We start from the raw sequence: 14,570 nt of genomic DNA, 5'->3' as shown, positions 1-14,570 counted from the left end.
TGTGCTGTCCCAGAGGATTCTGCTTCCAGCACCTTCCTGTCACCAGAGCAGCATTCGGGGCAGTCAGTGCGCGTCAGGAGCATTTCCTGCAGGGAAAGCATTCTTTTAGGCCAGGCCCAAGGGACAGAGGGGCAGGAGGCACCCCTCCCAGCACAGCCCTGGCCCCACTGTTATTTTTTCCAATTGAAGAAGAAAAACATTTCCTCCTCCTCATGGCTCCGCTGAGGATGGACAGGGCAGGATGGGGAAGCCCCCGCCCAGGCAGTAGTGGGAGCCCAGACCTGCCGTCTGGGGGCCAGCTTGCTCAGTGAGCAAGGACCTGCCCCATCTGCCCCACCGTGTCCTCATCTAAAGAAGGTACTGGATGAAATCCATGTTGCCCATTTTTCTGGTGTGTCGTCCCGCACGGATTACAACCTACTCCATATTTGTCTTCAACGCACATCGTTTTAAAAATTTCAATATGTGCATTTATCAAGCAAGCTTTTACATCATGAGTGTACTTGGAAACCAGTATCACTTGCCAAAACCAGAACATAATTGCAAATTAAAGAAAATACGGAGCTCTAAGTAAATTCTAGAATCCTATTGTCCACGGCACTCAGCTTAAGACCTTTTCTCTATTAAAAATGGACAATGACAGATGTAAGAGAGGCATTAAAGGCACATTAGCCCCAAAAGGAGAACTTCTTCTTGATATGATCACAAGTCGTGAACAAAAACTGGAAAGGAACCAAGTCTTGGTGTGATTTGGGATTAGCTGGTCGTCAGTCTAGAATTGGTTAGTCCGGGCTAGTTAATTCAGAGTTAGTTAACGCTGGGTGTCACCTAAACCACCCTCCTGGAGTCCTTCCATCTCCCCTCAGTTTCCTCTAAAATCCTCTCTGGGAGGACATCCCTCCCGCATCTTAGCAAGGCCAGGGAAGGTGTGGGTTCTTTTGCTTGCTTGTTCCTTCCTTCTTTCCGCCAAAAGTTATCAGCACCTCCTCTCTTTTGCCCAGCTAGGGAGGGGTCCAGGAGTCTGCCATGTGACCCATGCTGATCTGAAGGAACTCCCAGCTAACGGGCCAAGGGGAGGAAACCCACTACCCGGAGACAGAACTGGGCTCAAGTTCTCACCTTGCTAATACTCAGTTTCTCCATCTGTGAAATGGGCTTCATGACCTTGGCCTTGTCTGTGGGTGGTGAGGGTGGGATGAGATTTTGCAGCACAGTGCTGGGTACACACTTCGCCCTTGGTGGACAGTGGCTCCACCAGCGGCCGTGGAACCCGAGGCCGAAAGTGGGGCCCTGTGAGCCACTGCTCTTTGCAGGGTGTGGGGTGGGGAAGGAACTGTGGTTTGCCCTGTGCCTGCCATGAACCTGGCAATGCACTTGCTGATAGTTGCGTTGTTTACACCTTACAACCTCCCAGGGGCCTGCATGCCCTTATGATTGTTTTGTTTTACAGACAAGGAAACTGAGGCTCAGAGAGGCCAAGTGCCTTGCCCCAGTCAACAAAGCAATCTGAGAGGACACGTGGACCCAGCCTGGGCCCTCTGCAGTCTATCTAACCTCGCCCTGCATACCCCTAGCCCAGGGTAGCTCCTGAGCTCCCAGTGCTCTGCTCTGCGGGTAGATTCTGTCCAAAGTGCCAGGAACCAGGAGCTGTGACAACACTGAGCATTTTCCTCAAGGCTCAGTGGGGGGAGCTGCAGGATGCAGTAAGATGAGCACGGAGACAGGAAGGAAGCTAGGAGGGGCCAGAGAGGGAGAGAGGGGTGGGAGATAGGGAGGGAGACAGGCAGAGAGAGACACACACACAGAGACACAGAGATATGCACACAAAGAGACAGAGTGGAAGGAGGGGAGGAGACAGGGAGAGAGACAAAGAGAGAGAGAGTAACCAGGAGGAGCTACAAGACAGACAAAAACAGGGATGGGGTGGGGAAGGCTAGAGAAAGATAAGAGTGGGGAGTGGGAGGGAGGCAGACAGATGGACTGATGGGGGGGCTCTGAGGAGAAGTGGGGAGTGCACTGACACCCCAGTACCCCTGTGGGGCTCCCCAGTCCACTCCCACAGGTGGCATAGCAGGAGCCCTCCCCATCCAGGGATGGGGGGGCAGCCTATTGAGCTGTCCCTCGAATGGCCTTGAGCCAAGGGGGACAGAACACCAGAAACAGAGCCTCTGATTCCCTACAGTTGAACACTCCTGGTTGCCAAAGCAGTGGCTAGAGGGGGCGACCAAGGGGGTCATAAAAAAGCAAGTGTGGTGCCAGAGGCTGGCAGCAGGAAGACAAGTGCTGAATGGGGCAAGTGGTGGACAGTAGGCCTGGCCTTTCCCGCCTACCCTTTGGGACATAGAAACCCTCTGTCTTTCCTTCATGGCCAGGTGGAAACAAAGGAGCTGAGGCCAGACCATCCTGAAAGCATCCTGAAAGAAAGACCATCCTGAGGCCAGACCATCCCAGAGGTGCGACCTCTGATGGGAGCTCCCTGATTCTGAGCGGCCAGAGCTAGTGTGGGCCTGGGAGTGATCTGGGTGAGGCTCAAGGCCAACAGACTTCGGGCTTTCAAGTCTGGTAGTTCTGCTCCCGGTGAGGTGGGCATATTGGGCCATTCCCTTCACTTCTGGGGCCTCAGGTTCCAAATCTGTAAGGTGGGATGATAAGGGCACCAGCCTCAGAAGGCGTCTGTGAGGACTCAGTGAGGCACTACAAGTAAAGCACTTGGCATCATGCCTGGCAGGGCACTGCTCGGGCACCACCGTGGCCAGAGGCTGTGGATGCTTTTCCCAGGGGCTCTGTGACCTCAGAATCATGGCGGCCTGCCTCTGACCTCAGTGCCTACCTGTTCCAGGTGAAAGAAGAAAGGCTCAAAGAAAGGAGAAGCAGGCCTGAGTGCCAGCTGGCTCATGACTGATCTTCCACTAAGTCTGGGAAGATTTTAGGTCCTTCCAGAGTCCTGAGTAAGGGGAAGTGCCTGGCAAGATGCAGTGGGGGGAAGGGCAGCAGCCCACAGGGCTGGGTCTCCACAGAGGCAAGGGTGGGCCTCCCAGAGCCACGCCCCTTTCCCCCAGGGCCAGAGCCTCACTCTGGGTCACCCTCCCAGCCCAGCCTGCCCCTTGGCTTGGCACATGCCTGAAATAGTTCCTCTCTCCCTGTTTTCCTCATTTACATGTCTGACCCTTGAGCTTTTGTCCCGCTGTCCCTGACACTTGTAAAACCTCCTTTATGGGGCTGAGTTTTGGGGGGCCAATGGTGGGGTCTGAGGAGGCAGTGCCCTGTGCCCAAATGGCCCAGGGAAGGGCTGGACTGCGTCTGGTGGAAGCGAGTGTTAGGGGAGAGCCTCTGAGTGTGAGATGGGGTATGTTAGCGAGGGCTGTGGATCAGGAAGGCAGAGACTGGGGGCAGACAGAGACGCGGAGTGAGGGACGCGGGAGAAGGAGGGAGTCATGGAGAGGGGGGGAGCGCCAGGCACACAAAAACAGAAGGGAGAGGGGGGAAACGGGTGGTGGTAACAGAACCGATAGAACGAGAGGGAGTCCGAGAGAGGGAAGAAGAGCCACAGGCTGAGAAAACGAGGGAAGACAACACACACGGAGTTGGGGGGCCGTGAGGGGTCAGGGGTTAGACAGAGACACGGGCAGGGAGACACTGAGAGAGACCCGGGAGAAAGAAAGAAAAAAGGAAACAAGCCCGAGCCAGACAGGCCAAGCGGCCAAGAGGGAGGAACGAGCGAGAGGAACGAGCGACGGAGGCGGAGGCAGCGCCGGGAGCCTCGAGCCTCGGGCCGCGGGCGCTGCGCGGGAGAGTCCTGGAGGGCGCGGGGCGGCTGGACCCGTCGACAGCCGAGCGAAGGCCGGGCGACTGGAGGGCCGGGCGGGGCCGGCGGGCTGCGGGCGGGGAGGGGGCCGGGGCGCTTGGGGAGGTGGGCCGGGGGCGGGAGGGGGGCCCGGGAGGCGGGGCGCGGTCGGGCGGGGCGCGGCGGGGGCGGGGCGCGAGGGCGTGTCCGCAGCGGAGCCGCCCCCGCCCCGCCCCCGGGTTGCGCGGCGCGGCTGAGCCGGGCCGGGGCGCCTGGGCCGGGGGCCGCTGGCGCGGGCAGGAAGCGCCTCGCGGCCCGGGCCCGCCCCCCGCCTCCTGCCGCCTCCGGGCTCCCGGCTCCCGGCCGCGCCGCGCCCCATGCACTCGCCGCGCCGCGCAGCCCGCGCACGCCCGGATGGCTCGTCGCGCCGCGGGCGGCGCACCCCTTAGCGCTCGGGCCGCCGCGGCCAGCCCCCCGCCGCCGCGCTCGCCATTCCGGGCCCCGTCACCGTGCCCTCTGCTGCCGCTGCTGCTGCTCCTGGGGGCGGCGCGGGCCGGCGCCCTGGAGATCCAACGCCGGTTCCCCTCGCCCACGCCCACCAACAACTTCGCCCTGGACGGCGCGGCGGGGACGGTGTACTTGGCGGCCGTCAACCGCCTCTATCAGCTGTCGGGCGCCAACCTGAGCCTGGAGGCTGAGGCGGCCGTGGGCCCGGTGGCCGACAGCCCGCTGTGTCACGCCCCGCAGCTGCCTCAGGCCTCGTGCGAGCACCCGCGGCGCCTCACCGACAACTACAACAAGATCCTTCAGCTGGACCCCGGCCAGGGCCTGGTGGTCGTGTGCGGGTCCATCTACCAGGGCTTCTGCCAGCTGCGGCGCCGGGGCAACATCTCCGCCGTGGCCGTGCGCTTCCCGCCCGCCGCGCCGCCCGCAGAGCCCGTCACGGTGTTCCCCAGCATGCTCAACGTGGCGGCCAACCACCCGAACGCGTCCACGGTGGGGCTGGTGCTGCCGCCCGCCGCCGGCACGGGGGGCAGCCGCCTGCTCGTGGGCGCCACGTACACCGGCTACGGCAGCGCCTTCTTCCCGCGCAACCGCAGCCTGGAGGACCACCGCTTCGAGAACACGCCCGAGATCGCCATCCGCTCTCTGGATGCACGCGGCGACCTGGCCAAGCTCTTCACCTTCGACCTCAACCCCTCCGACGACAACATTCTTAAGATCAAGCAGGGCGCCAAGGAGCAGCACAAGCTGGGCTTCGTGCGCGCCTTCCTGCACCCGCCCGACCCGCCGCCGGGCGCCCCGTCCTATGCGTACCTGGCGCTCAACAGCGAGGCGCGCGCGGGCGACAAGGAGAGCCAGGCGCGGAGCCTGCTGGCGCGCATCTGCTTGCCCCGCGGCGCCGGCGGTGACGCCAAGAAGCTCACCGAATCCTACATCCAGCTGGGCTTGCAGTGCGCGGGCGGCGCGGGCCGCGGCGACCTCTACAGCCGCCTGGTGTCCGTCTTCCCCGCGCGAGAGCTGCTCTTCGCTGTCTTCGAGCGGCCGCAGGGATCCCCCGCGGCCCGCGCGACTCCGGCAGCGCTGTGCGCCTTCCGCTTCGCCGACGTGCAAGCCGCCATCCGCGCCGCGCGCAACGCCTGCTTCGTGGAGCCCGCACCGGACGTGGTGGCGGTGCTCGACAGCGTGGTGCAGGGCACAGGGCCGGCCTGCGAGCGCAAGCGCAACATCCAGGTATGCCGAGGGAGCGGGACGCCCGCCCCGGGGGGGACGGGAGGGAGATCGTGCCGGTAACCGGGCGGGTTGTGTGCTGAGCGGGACACAGGGGGCAATGTGTGGGACCCAGACGTGCGTGTGGAGATTCAGGTACGTACTCTGGGCCACAGGTGCGTTTGCTGGGACCCAGGTGTCAGGCATGGTGGGGGCACTGGTGCAAATATGGTATAGGTGTGCGCCGGCTGCCACTCAAGGGAGTGTTTAGTTACAGGTGAGCACATAGGTGTGTGGGAGGGGTCGAGGTTACACATGTGCGCTGGAGAGAGCTGAGGGCCGGTATATAGGCCAGGTGTGCACGTAGTGGTCCTACGTGTGTGCAGAGTGCCCGAGCAAGCGAGTGCATATCCGCCCAAAAGCGTGTCCCAGGCTGGCAGCCTGAGCCTATCAGGGCTGCCCTGGGAGTTGGCAATTGTGTGCTTGGGTGTGGCAGCTGTGCAGGGAGGCATGCAGGTGTGCTCCAGGGCCCTGCAGGTATGTGTGAGGGGCAGCAAGGAGGGAGTGAGGGGGTGTATGCACCAGATTTGTGTGTCACTGAGCTGGTCATGCAGGAGTGTAGGGCAGGTAGAAGTATCCCAGAGGGACACGGGCAGCAGGGTGGGCCTGAGTATGCAGTGGGATGTGTGTGGCAGGGAACACAGGCGTTTGGGGACCAGTAGAGACTCTGTGGAGACCCCTGGTTGGCAAAGAGGTGTGTTCCTGAGGCCAGCTTTTATTCACTCATTCAACACATATATACTGAGCACTTAGCACAGACCAGGCTTAGGGGCTGTGGGCTAGCCAGCCACCTTTGTGGAATGCCTACTAAGTGCACCAAATGGCGTAACTGTCTTGGTTTTCGCAGCAACCCTCTGAGGTAGGCTCTACTCTGATTCCCCATTTTATAGATGAAGAAATTGAGGAACAGAGAGGTTCAATAATTTGCTCAAGATCACACAGCCAGGAACCAGCAGAGGCAGGGTTTGAATCCTAGCTGTCTGGCCTCATCTGTGTTCTTAGTACCACTGTTCCTTTTCTGCCTCATGGATGTGGAACTCAGTGTGTGTGTGTGTATGTGTGTGTGTGCACGCAAGTGTGTTGGAGGATTCTCAGGTGGCTGGTGTGGGGAGGTGCGGGAGCCGGGGGGAGTGCAGGGAGATGAACAGGACTATGTGCAGCACTAGGATGTGCAGGGGGCAGGAGGGGGCCAGGGGCTCAGGAAGGAATGGGGAGGAATCAGGTTCGGCAGCAAACTGGCTGGGCAGGAATGGGGCCCAGGCAGCTGGGCTGGGTCAGACAGAGATGAGGGTGCCAGGTTGGAGGATCCCTGTGTATGTTGACCTTGCAGGGGACATGACACAGGTGTAGAAGGGAACTTTGTGCAGGTCCCCTCAAGAAATCCCACTAGCAAGTGGTCCTTTCTTCAGGGGGCCCTAAGAGGTGGGACCCTGTGTCTTTTTCACACTCTGCATCCTGGTGTGAGGAAGGGGAGTCCATTTCAACACCTAGGAAGCCTCAGTTTCTCCCTAAGCAAGACGCTGAACTCAGCCTTTTCCTTGGGAGACCTCTTTGGGGCGAGGCCCCTCGTGGCCCTGCCCCATGCCTTCTCCATGGTCTTCAGGCTGCGGGAAAATCTCATGAGATTAATTATTCCCGTGGGTGTGCCCAACACTGGGGCTTTGAGAAAACCCAGATTCCTTCTCCGCTTTCATGCTCCCAAGGCTGCCCACCACCAGCTGGCTGGGTGCCCTGAAGATAAAGGGCATGGTGGGTGAGCGGGGCAGACTGCCACCCACAAGGGCTGGCCGGGTCAGGGCTGGCTGCCCAGTCCGGTGATTGGGACATCTACCACTCCCCTCAGCAGAGCCACATCCTCCAAAGGGGTGTGTTTGAGGTACAGGCTTTGTTTGGGGGTCTCAGGGCCAGAGGAGGTGGGTGGGGACAGTCTTCCCTGTCCTACGGAGGGAAGACCCTACCGTGCTGGCCCAGGCTGAGGTCAGGCCAGCCCCTGGGCCTGCCTTCGGCTTTTCCAGGGCCTGTGTGTCCAGCCAGGCCCTTGGTGTGGGTTGATCCATGGGATTCCTCAGGCCGCCACTGCAGTATCCCCCATCCCCCTCTGGCAGGAACCGGCCTGGTTCCCACGGTCCCCAGCCTGGCCTGGTGCAGTGACTCACTCTGCTGAAGGGGGCTGGGGCTTCTTTCTCCTTAGAGGGACAGGGCCTCTCCGGGGACACAGCCCCAGGGACAGTGGCCATAGGCCTTCTCCCCACCCCAAGGTGGGGTGGCTTTCTGGCCCTCCTCAGCCACTCTCCCTATGTCCTCCCCCACACCCTTCTCCCCTTCCCCATGCCTAGTTGGTGGGCACAGGACAGGGCTGCTAGGCCATGTCTCCCATATGCATCCAGGGCCACAAGGTCTGGGTCTCTAGAGTAGCTGTGGGTGGGAGTGGGGCGGGGGATGGTTATTCCTGCTGCAGGCTGTTGCTAGCTCCCCAGTGACAGGCCAAGAACTTGGACTTGTACCCTGGTTCAAATCCTCCTCCGTCACTTTCCAGCAGTGTGACCTTTGCAAGTGACTTAACCTCTTTGAGCCTCAAGTTTCCTCCTCCACTAAGTGGGGACACTAAAAACAAATCCCTAAGGATTGCTTCAAGGACTAAATTAATGCGTTAATGAGAAGCACGTGATGCCTGGCCCTAGTAGCACCTGGTAGCTGCCTGCTCTTCCTGCTGTTACCCCGGGGGGCTTATTAACAAGGCTTTGGGCTCTACCCCAGCCAGCCCTGACCTCTTTTGGCTCCTAAAGCAGCAAACACCCCATACTTTCCCACCTCTAGCCACAGATGGAGGCCTCAGTAGACATTTCCTAAGCCCCTACTGTGTGCCCTAGCCTGGTGCTGTGTGCTGGAGACCAGTGGTGACTCAGTTTCTGCTCTCGTGGCTCGTGCAGGTGAGCAGAGGACAGACATGTGGCCAGGCACCTAGGGTTGGGTAATAAGAGATCCTGGACAGAGGGAGCCCCAGAAGGGGACATGACAGCTTCTGGGGGAGGGGCTATCAATGTGGAGGTGGATGAATGAGCAGGGTTTAGCCACATGAAGCTGGCACGAGAAGACAAAAGGGTCCCAGCAGAGGGAACAGCCTGTGCGAGGGCCTGGAGAAAGGAAACACCAAGAGCGCCAGAACAATGGAAGGTGGTCCCTGCGGTGGGGGGATGATGGGGGGGGGTATGTGAGAAAGTGGCTGGGGGAGGGGGGCAGGGCCTGCAGGTATAGGGAGTCTGCATCACAGAATTGGGACTCTATCCCGGAGATGTGGGAGCCATGAAGGGTTTTAGCCAGAGGAGTTGTGTGAGCTGAATGAGCAACTCGCTTTCCTCTTCTGTCGAATGGGAGCAATAAGAAGGTACTTAACCATGCAGGAGAGTTGTGGGGATTAAAGGAGCCAACACCTGGGCACCTTAGTGGCTCAGTGGGTTAAGCCTCTGCCTTCGGCTCAGGTCATGATCTCCGGGTCCTGGGATTGAGCCCCGCATCGGGCTCTCTGCTCAGCGGGGAGCCTGCTGCCCTCTCTGTCTCTGCCTGCCTCTCTGCCTACTTGTGATCTCTCTCTCTCTGTCAAATAAATAAATAAAATCTTTAAAAAAAAAAAAAAAAGAGCTAACACCTGTAAAGTTCTTAGTAGAGTGCCAGGCACACATATTTGTAATTACAGTTGACTCTTCAACAACTCAGGGGCCCAGGGTGCCAACCCCCTGTCAAAAATGTGCCTATAACTTCTGACTCCCTCAAAACATCACTAACTACTCAGAATAGCCTCCTGTTGACTGGGAGCCTTACTAGTCACGCGAACAGTGATTGACGTGTGTTGTGTGTGTTGTGTGTGTTGTGCGTATCCTTACAAGAAAGTGAGCTAGAGACAAGGAAATGGTATGAAGAAAATCAGAACAAAGGGAAAATACATTTACAGTGCTGTCCTGTAAGAAATCCATACATAAGTGGACCCACACACTTCAAACCCACGTTGTTCAAAGGTCAACTGAACTCTGATTATTTTTAGTGTAATTATTCTACAAAGTCCCTAAGTGGCTAGTGAGAGGGAAGATGAGAGGCAGAAAGAGTGTTTGGAGGGTGGTGCTGTCTTCCAGTCAAGCATTTCACTCACTCATTCGTGAATATTTCTTGAGCACCTACTGTGTGCCAGGCCCCGTGGTGGGTGCTGGGCATGGCGGTGGAGGCAGCAGGTCCAGCCTTGATCCTGGGGGCTGTGTAGGGCCTGGTCTGCAGGCATAGAGGGAAGCAGCGTGTTCCAACCAGTTTCAGGTGCCAGGGTATAGCCCCAGAGGTGGGGTTGGACAGGGAGGAACAAGAAGCGGCCCAGTCTGGTCCAGCATCAGGATGGAAGTTGGTGTTGTTGGAGTAGAGCACATGGTAGGGTGCTTCCGTGGGGGAGAATCGATTTGGTCTGGGGGTGTTGGAGTTCCAGGCATCTGGAATATCTTTCTCTCACAGAGCCCTCTGGTCTAACTTCTCTAGCAGTAGGTGGTCTCAGGGGGGCTGGACGTGGGGGACAGGACCTGTCCTCTAAGGATATCTGACCCTCAAGTGAGGTGGCTGGGGTGGGCTTCTGGAAGCCCAGGCTTCCACTCTTGCTTGGGGACTCTTTTGACCCCATAGGTCCAGCCCCTAGCTCAGAGTGATCTCAGACATCCCAGCTTCTCTCCTGGAGGACTCTGTCCTCGGCCACCCACCTTTATGACAATGAAGCCTTAACCTCCGCTGCCACCTTCCAGCCAGGAATCTGCTGGAGAAAGGAGGAGCTGCCAAGGTGCAAGGTCAGAAGCAGGGAAACTTGTCCACCCTGCCAGGCTTTGGAGGGCCCCAACTTTGTCCCTGATTATTTTTGGCATACTTGGGGCCGTTGCACAATTTTGAGAGCGAAAGCAAGTGCGAAAATTATCCTCTATTGCATGTAGCTTGGATCCCGTTCCTTAATTTATGTCTGAGGTGAAAGCCAGTTAGGAAGTTGCTGTGTGCTGTCGATGGGGGAAACTGAGGCACAGGGTTACCCAGCCAGGCTACCCAGGGCAGGCTGAGTCTAATCCTCTGCCCAGAATCTTTCCTCTTAACTTTTGAGTCACCATGATATATGTATTTTTTTTTTAAGTAAAAAAGAAAACCAACAAGGAAATGCCAATGCTGCATTTTCAAGGTGTCTTTTTATAGTAAAGGTGGAAAAAAAACCCTCAGGCTGTTTTAAACTGGCATGCTGTGGGTGGGTGCTCATCGTCAAGAAGGCGTTTTCTGAACCAATTTAGGGGCTGAAATGCTGGGTGGAGGTGGAGGGAGACAGAACTTCCAAGATGGGCTTTACATTTGGAGTTGGGCTGGGGGTTGGGAGTGAGCTTCCTGCAGCCAAGGGTATAAGCAGACACTTGGGACTCAGGGGGTTCCACCTGTGTTTGCCAGGATACCCTTCTGGCCTAGAGAGACAGACAGGCCTTGGGCCAGGAGACAGTTAATATCCCAACCCACACTGGGAATGTCCCGACTCCCAGGTACAAGCCGTTGAGTCCCATTCTTCTCCCCATATGCTGTGTGACCCAGGGTGATCTTTTACCTTCTCTGGGCCTCATGCTTCCTCACTGTAAGATGGTACAGCGTCTCTCTCCGAGGATGTGGGCAGATTAAAATCTCATATGCAGTACCCAGGAAATGACAGGTAGAGGTATTAGTAACAGGAGGGAAAAACTACATCTGAGAAAAAATGTGCTCAGCATGTGTCAGAGAGCCAGCAGAGCAGGGAGTGTGCAGAGAGGGGGTCAGGTCCTTGGAGAAGATGGAGGCACACCAGGTCCTAAAGGTGACTTGGGCGAGACAGAGGGGTGAGGCGGGGGCGGGTCCAGGGCTACCCCAACTGAGTGAGTTCAGAGGCAGGAAGGCAACAGCTGACAGGGAGAGAGTGGGCACGTTTTCCCTGCTGTTGATGGGGCAGGCACCGAGCTTCTGGTGGGCCCGAGGGGTGTGTGGAGGGTAGGTCCCCCGTCAACTCTCTGGGGCTGGATAGTAAACATTGTTGAGCTCCCAGTTCTGAGTGGGTTCACTGTGTTGGCCCTTCATGAGCACCAGTGTGTTTGATCTCACAGCCCCCAGCACGAGGCAGGAAGTACTGTTATCCCCAGCTTACAGATGGGGAAACTGAGGCCCAGGGTCACACGGCTGGTTAGCAAGAAGGGGGATTTGCAGACTGGCTGGTTGGCACCAGAGTCCATGATAGGCGATGGCTAGTATTAGCTGTGAGCTCTCGGCTGGGAGTTCTGCACTTACCCTGCCCCAGGGAGACTTGGGCAAGGCCCTTTGTACAAACCCTTTTCTGGGACAGCACCTCCACTCAGGCCCTGAATGGCAGCCGGGAGCTGATGGGGCAGTGACTCAGTTCCAGAGTAGGGGGAGGCCGCCTGGGGGATCTGTCGAGGCTGGGGCTGGTCAGGCCTTCTGAGGAAGTGGGGAAGGCCGGGAAGTACGAGTTGTGTTCATGTCTAAAAATGTGATCCTCTGGATTCTGGAAGGAGTGAGCCTCCTGGCCCTTTAAGTATGCAAGTGAAGGATGCTGACAGTTTGAACAATGACTTGACAAATCTCTTTCAACAGTGACCCCATCCCTGGACCAATGCTGGCTGAGTACTGGGGCTGGGAGGCTGCCTCCCCTCCAGGGCAGTACGGTGCCATCCAGGTTTTGCTAGGAGAGGGGATGGAGGATCTGTCTGGTCCTGACCATACCCATAGTTAGGACCTGCCCTACCCAGGCAGGCCCAGAGGGTACATGCGTGCTGGACCCCAGCACCGACACCCTGGATTCAAATCCTGCTGCTGTGCCTTCCTAGCTGGGGCCTCAGCAAGTCACTTACTTTCTCTGGTCCTCCTTTTCCCCATCTGTAAAGTGGGTTCAGCATTGGGAAGAACGGGAGCAGCCTGGTGTTCAGCAGAGGCTGTGGGAGTCAGCATCAGCCCCTGCAAAAATACTCCACAAGACTCAGATTTGCTGGCCCATGGCTGCTGGTTTTCATGGACATGCAGGAGACAGGCCAGCTTCTGTGCCCTGGTTGCGGGAGGGGGAACAGACATGCTGTGTATGGAATAGGAGCCCGAGGGCTTGAGCCCTGGGCGATGTGGGGTCCTGTCCCCTTTCTGGACTTCAGTTTTAGGATCAGAGTTGGGCTGTGGGGTGGCAAGGGAGTGCTCGCTGGCAGGGAATGGCTTCTGCCAGCCCCAGTGGGATTGCTATTACTGCTGTTGTTTCTCAGGATTTTGTGTCAGGCATATCGCAGAGCGCTTTCAGGATAGTCTATCTTTTTTTTTTTTTTTTTTAAAGATTTTATTTATTTATTTGACAGAGAGAGATCACAAGTAGGCAGAGAGGCAGGCAGAGAGAAAGGAGGAAGCAGGCTCCCTGCTGAGCAGAGAGTCCGATGCGGGGCTCGATCCCAGGACCCTGAGATCATGACCCGAGCCGAAGGCAGCGGCTTAACCCACTGAGCCACCCAGGCGCCCCAGGATAGTCTATCTTTTAATCCCCCTGGAAATGGAATGAGATGAGTGTTAATCCTAATCTACAGAAAGGGGAAACTGAGGCCCAGAGAGGTTAAATGACTTGCCTCAGGTCACGCAGTGGGGAAAATGTGGAGCAGGTGTCTAGCTGCAGAGCCTGTGCTCATCCCCTTTACTCCTTGGTTCCTCCCAAAACACTGACGGAAGGGGTGTGATCCAAAGGGGCCCTCAAGGTCACAGTGGGGAGAGGTGGATGGATCCATCTTACAGGTGAGGAAACAGACTCTCAGGGCCGCTCTGGCCTTGCTGGGGCTGCTGTGACAAGGAGCAAGAGCTTTCCAGTGAGCCCTAGTGCCCAGCGTGGTCCTGGGCATGGGGCCTCATCCCTAGGATTGCAGCTGCCTCCGCCTTCACCCACCAGAGCCCAGCATCTCCTGCCTGCCCTTGCGCCTGGTGGAGGCTAGAATGTGGCAGTAGAGGAAGGGGCACAGCCCCACAATTACATGGCAGCCCCCAGAAAGGGATGAATCTGTCCCTACCTTCCAGGAGCTCCTAGACAGTCCAGGAGGAGATCATGTTGGAAGATATGCTGCAACCAGGGCATTCCACCCAGCCTCTTTTGAGGGAGTCCAGGAAGGCTTCCTGGAAGAGGGGGATGTTGGAGAAGGACTTGGGCAGATGGGGCTGGGGAAGGCATTCCAGGCCCATCTGCCCAAGGCCCAGAGATGTGGTAGAACGTGGCTTGGGTAGCAGGCAGAGATGAAGCTGAGAGTGTGTGGGGTCTGGGGTGCGGGCCAAGGATTTAGATGCTCTCCTGTGGGCTGTGGGGAGCCAGCAAGGGTTTGGGGGAAGAGTGAGGCATGGTTGATCTAATTCTAGAAGGGACTCCAGAACTGCTGGTCCCTTATCAGTCCTGCTAGGTGCTGGCAGGAGCAGGAGGCTCTGTCCCAGGGCCCCCACTGTGGCTGGACCAGGTGACTCCCGTGGGCCTCTCCAGCACTGACAATGGTGTGGGGATTGCCATGGAAACCAGCCGGTGCCGCGTGGGGACAGGCCTGGAAAGTCTCCTGGTGCGAGCCACGTGCATTTGGATGCTGGCTACCCCCGGAGTGTGGCCAGTCTCTTCTTTTCAAAGCCCGTGTTTGGGCCAGTGCCGAACCCAACAGGCTGCCTGGAGGGGCCCCTGCACCCCCCACTCCCCCACTGACACTTGATGCCACCCAGATCAGAGATCTGCTGGGCCAGCGGGGCTGGCCCCTCCCCGTCCGCCGTCCTTTCCCCTGAAACACGATAAATCACACGCTAGAGGAGGGAGGAAGCTCGAAGCTCCATTATGAGGCCCAGCGAGGCCCCAGTGGGGCGTTAATCATGTAGTGCTTTCTGCTCTGATCGGTAAATAATGGGGGGGCAGTGGGCAGAGGCCTTGAAGTGGAGGCCTGGCCCAGGAAAGGAGCTAAATGAGGCTCTGCAGTCACCTTTGCCCCCGTGC

The 14,570-nt window shown here is 58.1% G+C and overlaps 1 protein-coding gene across 3 annotated transcripts in view; it reads left to right on the top strand.

Moving 5' to 3' along the window:
- The first annotated feature begins 4,071 nt into the window (after positions 1-4,071).
- Positions 4,072-14,570, top strand: part of PLXND1 (plexin D1) — a 57,537-nt gene continuing 47,038 nt past the window's right edge. For 2 of the 3 annotated variants that reach the window (XM_032344702.1, XM_032343983.1), the window contains exon 1: positions 4,072-5,518. In XM_032344702.1, coding sequence (XP_032200593.1) covers positions 4,199-5,518 — 1,320 coding nt within the window. In that variant the 5' untranslated portion in view covers positions 4,072-4,198. Of the gene's footprint in view, positions 5,519-5,626; positions 5,651-14,570 lie in introns of those variants that run through there. The other variant, XM_032345479.1, reaches the window with a different exon arrangement.

This window comes from Mustela erminea, chromosome 1 (genome assembly GCF_009829155.1).
Source record: "Mustela erminea isolate mMusErm1 chromosome 1, mMusErm1.Pri, whole genome shotgun sequence".
Lineage (NCBI taxonomy): Eukaryota > Metazoa > Chordata > Mammalia > Carnivora > Mustelidae > Mustela > Mustela erminea.
Note: the sequence above shows the minus strand (reverse complement) of the source record. Positions and strands in the feature narration are given on the sequence as shown.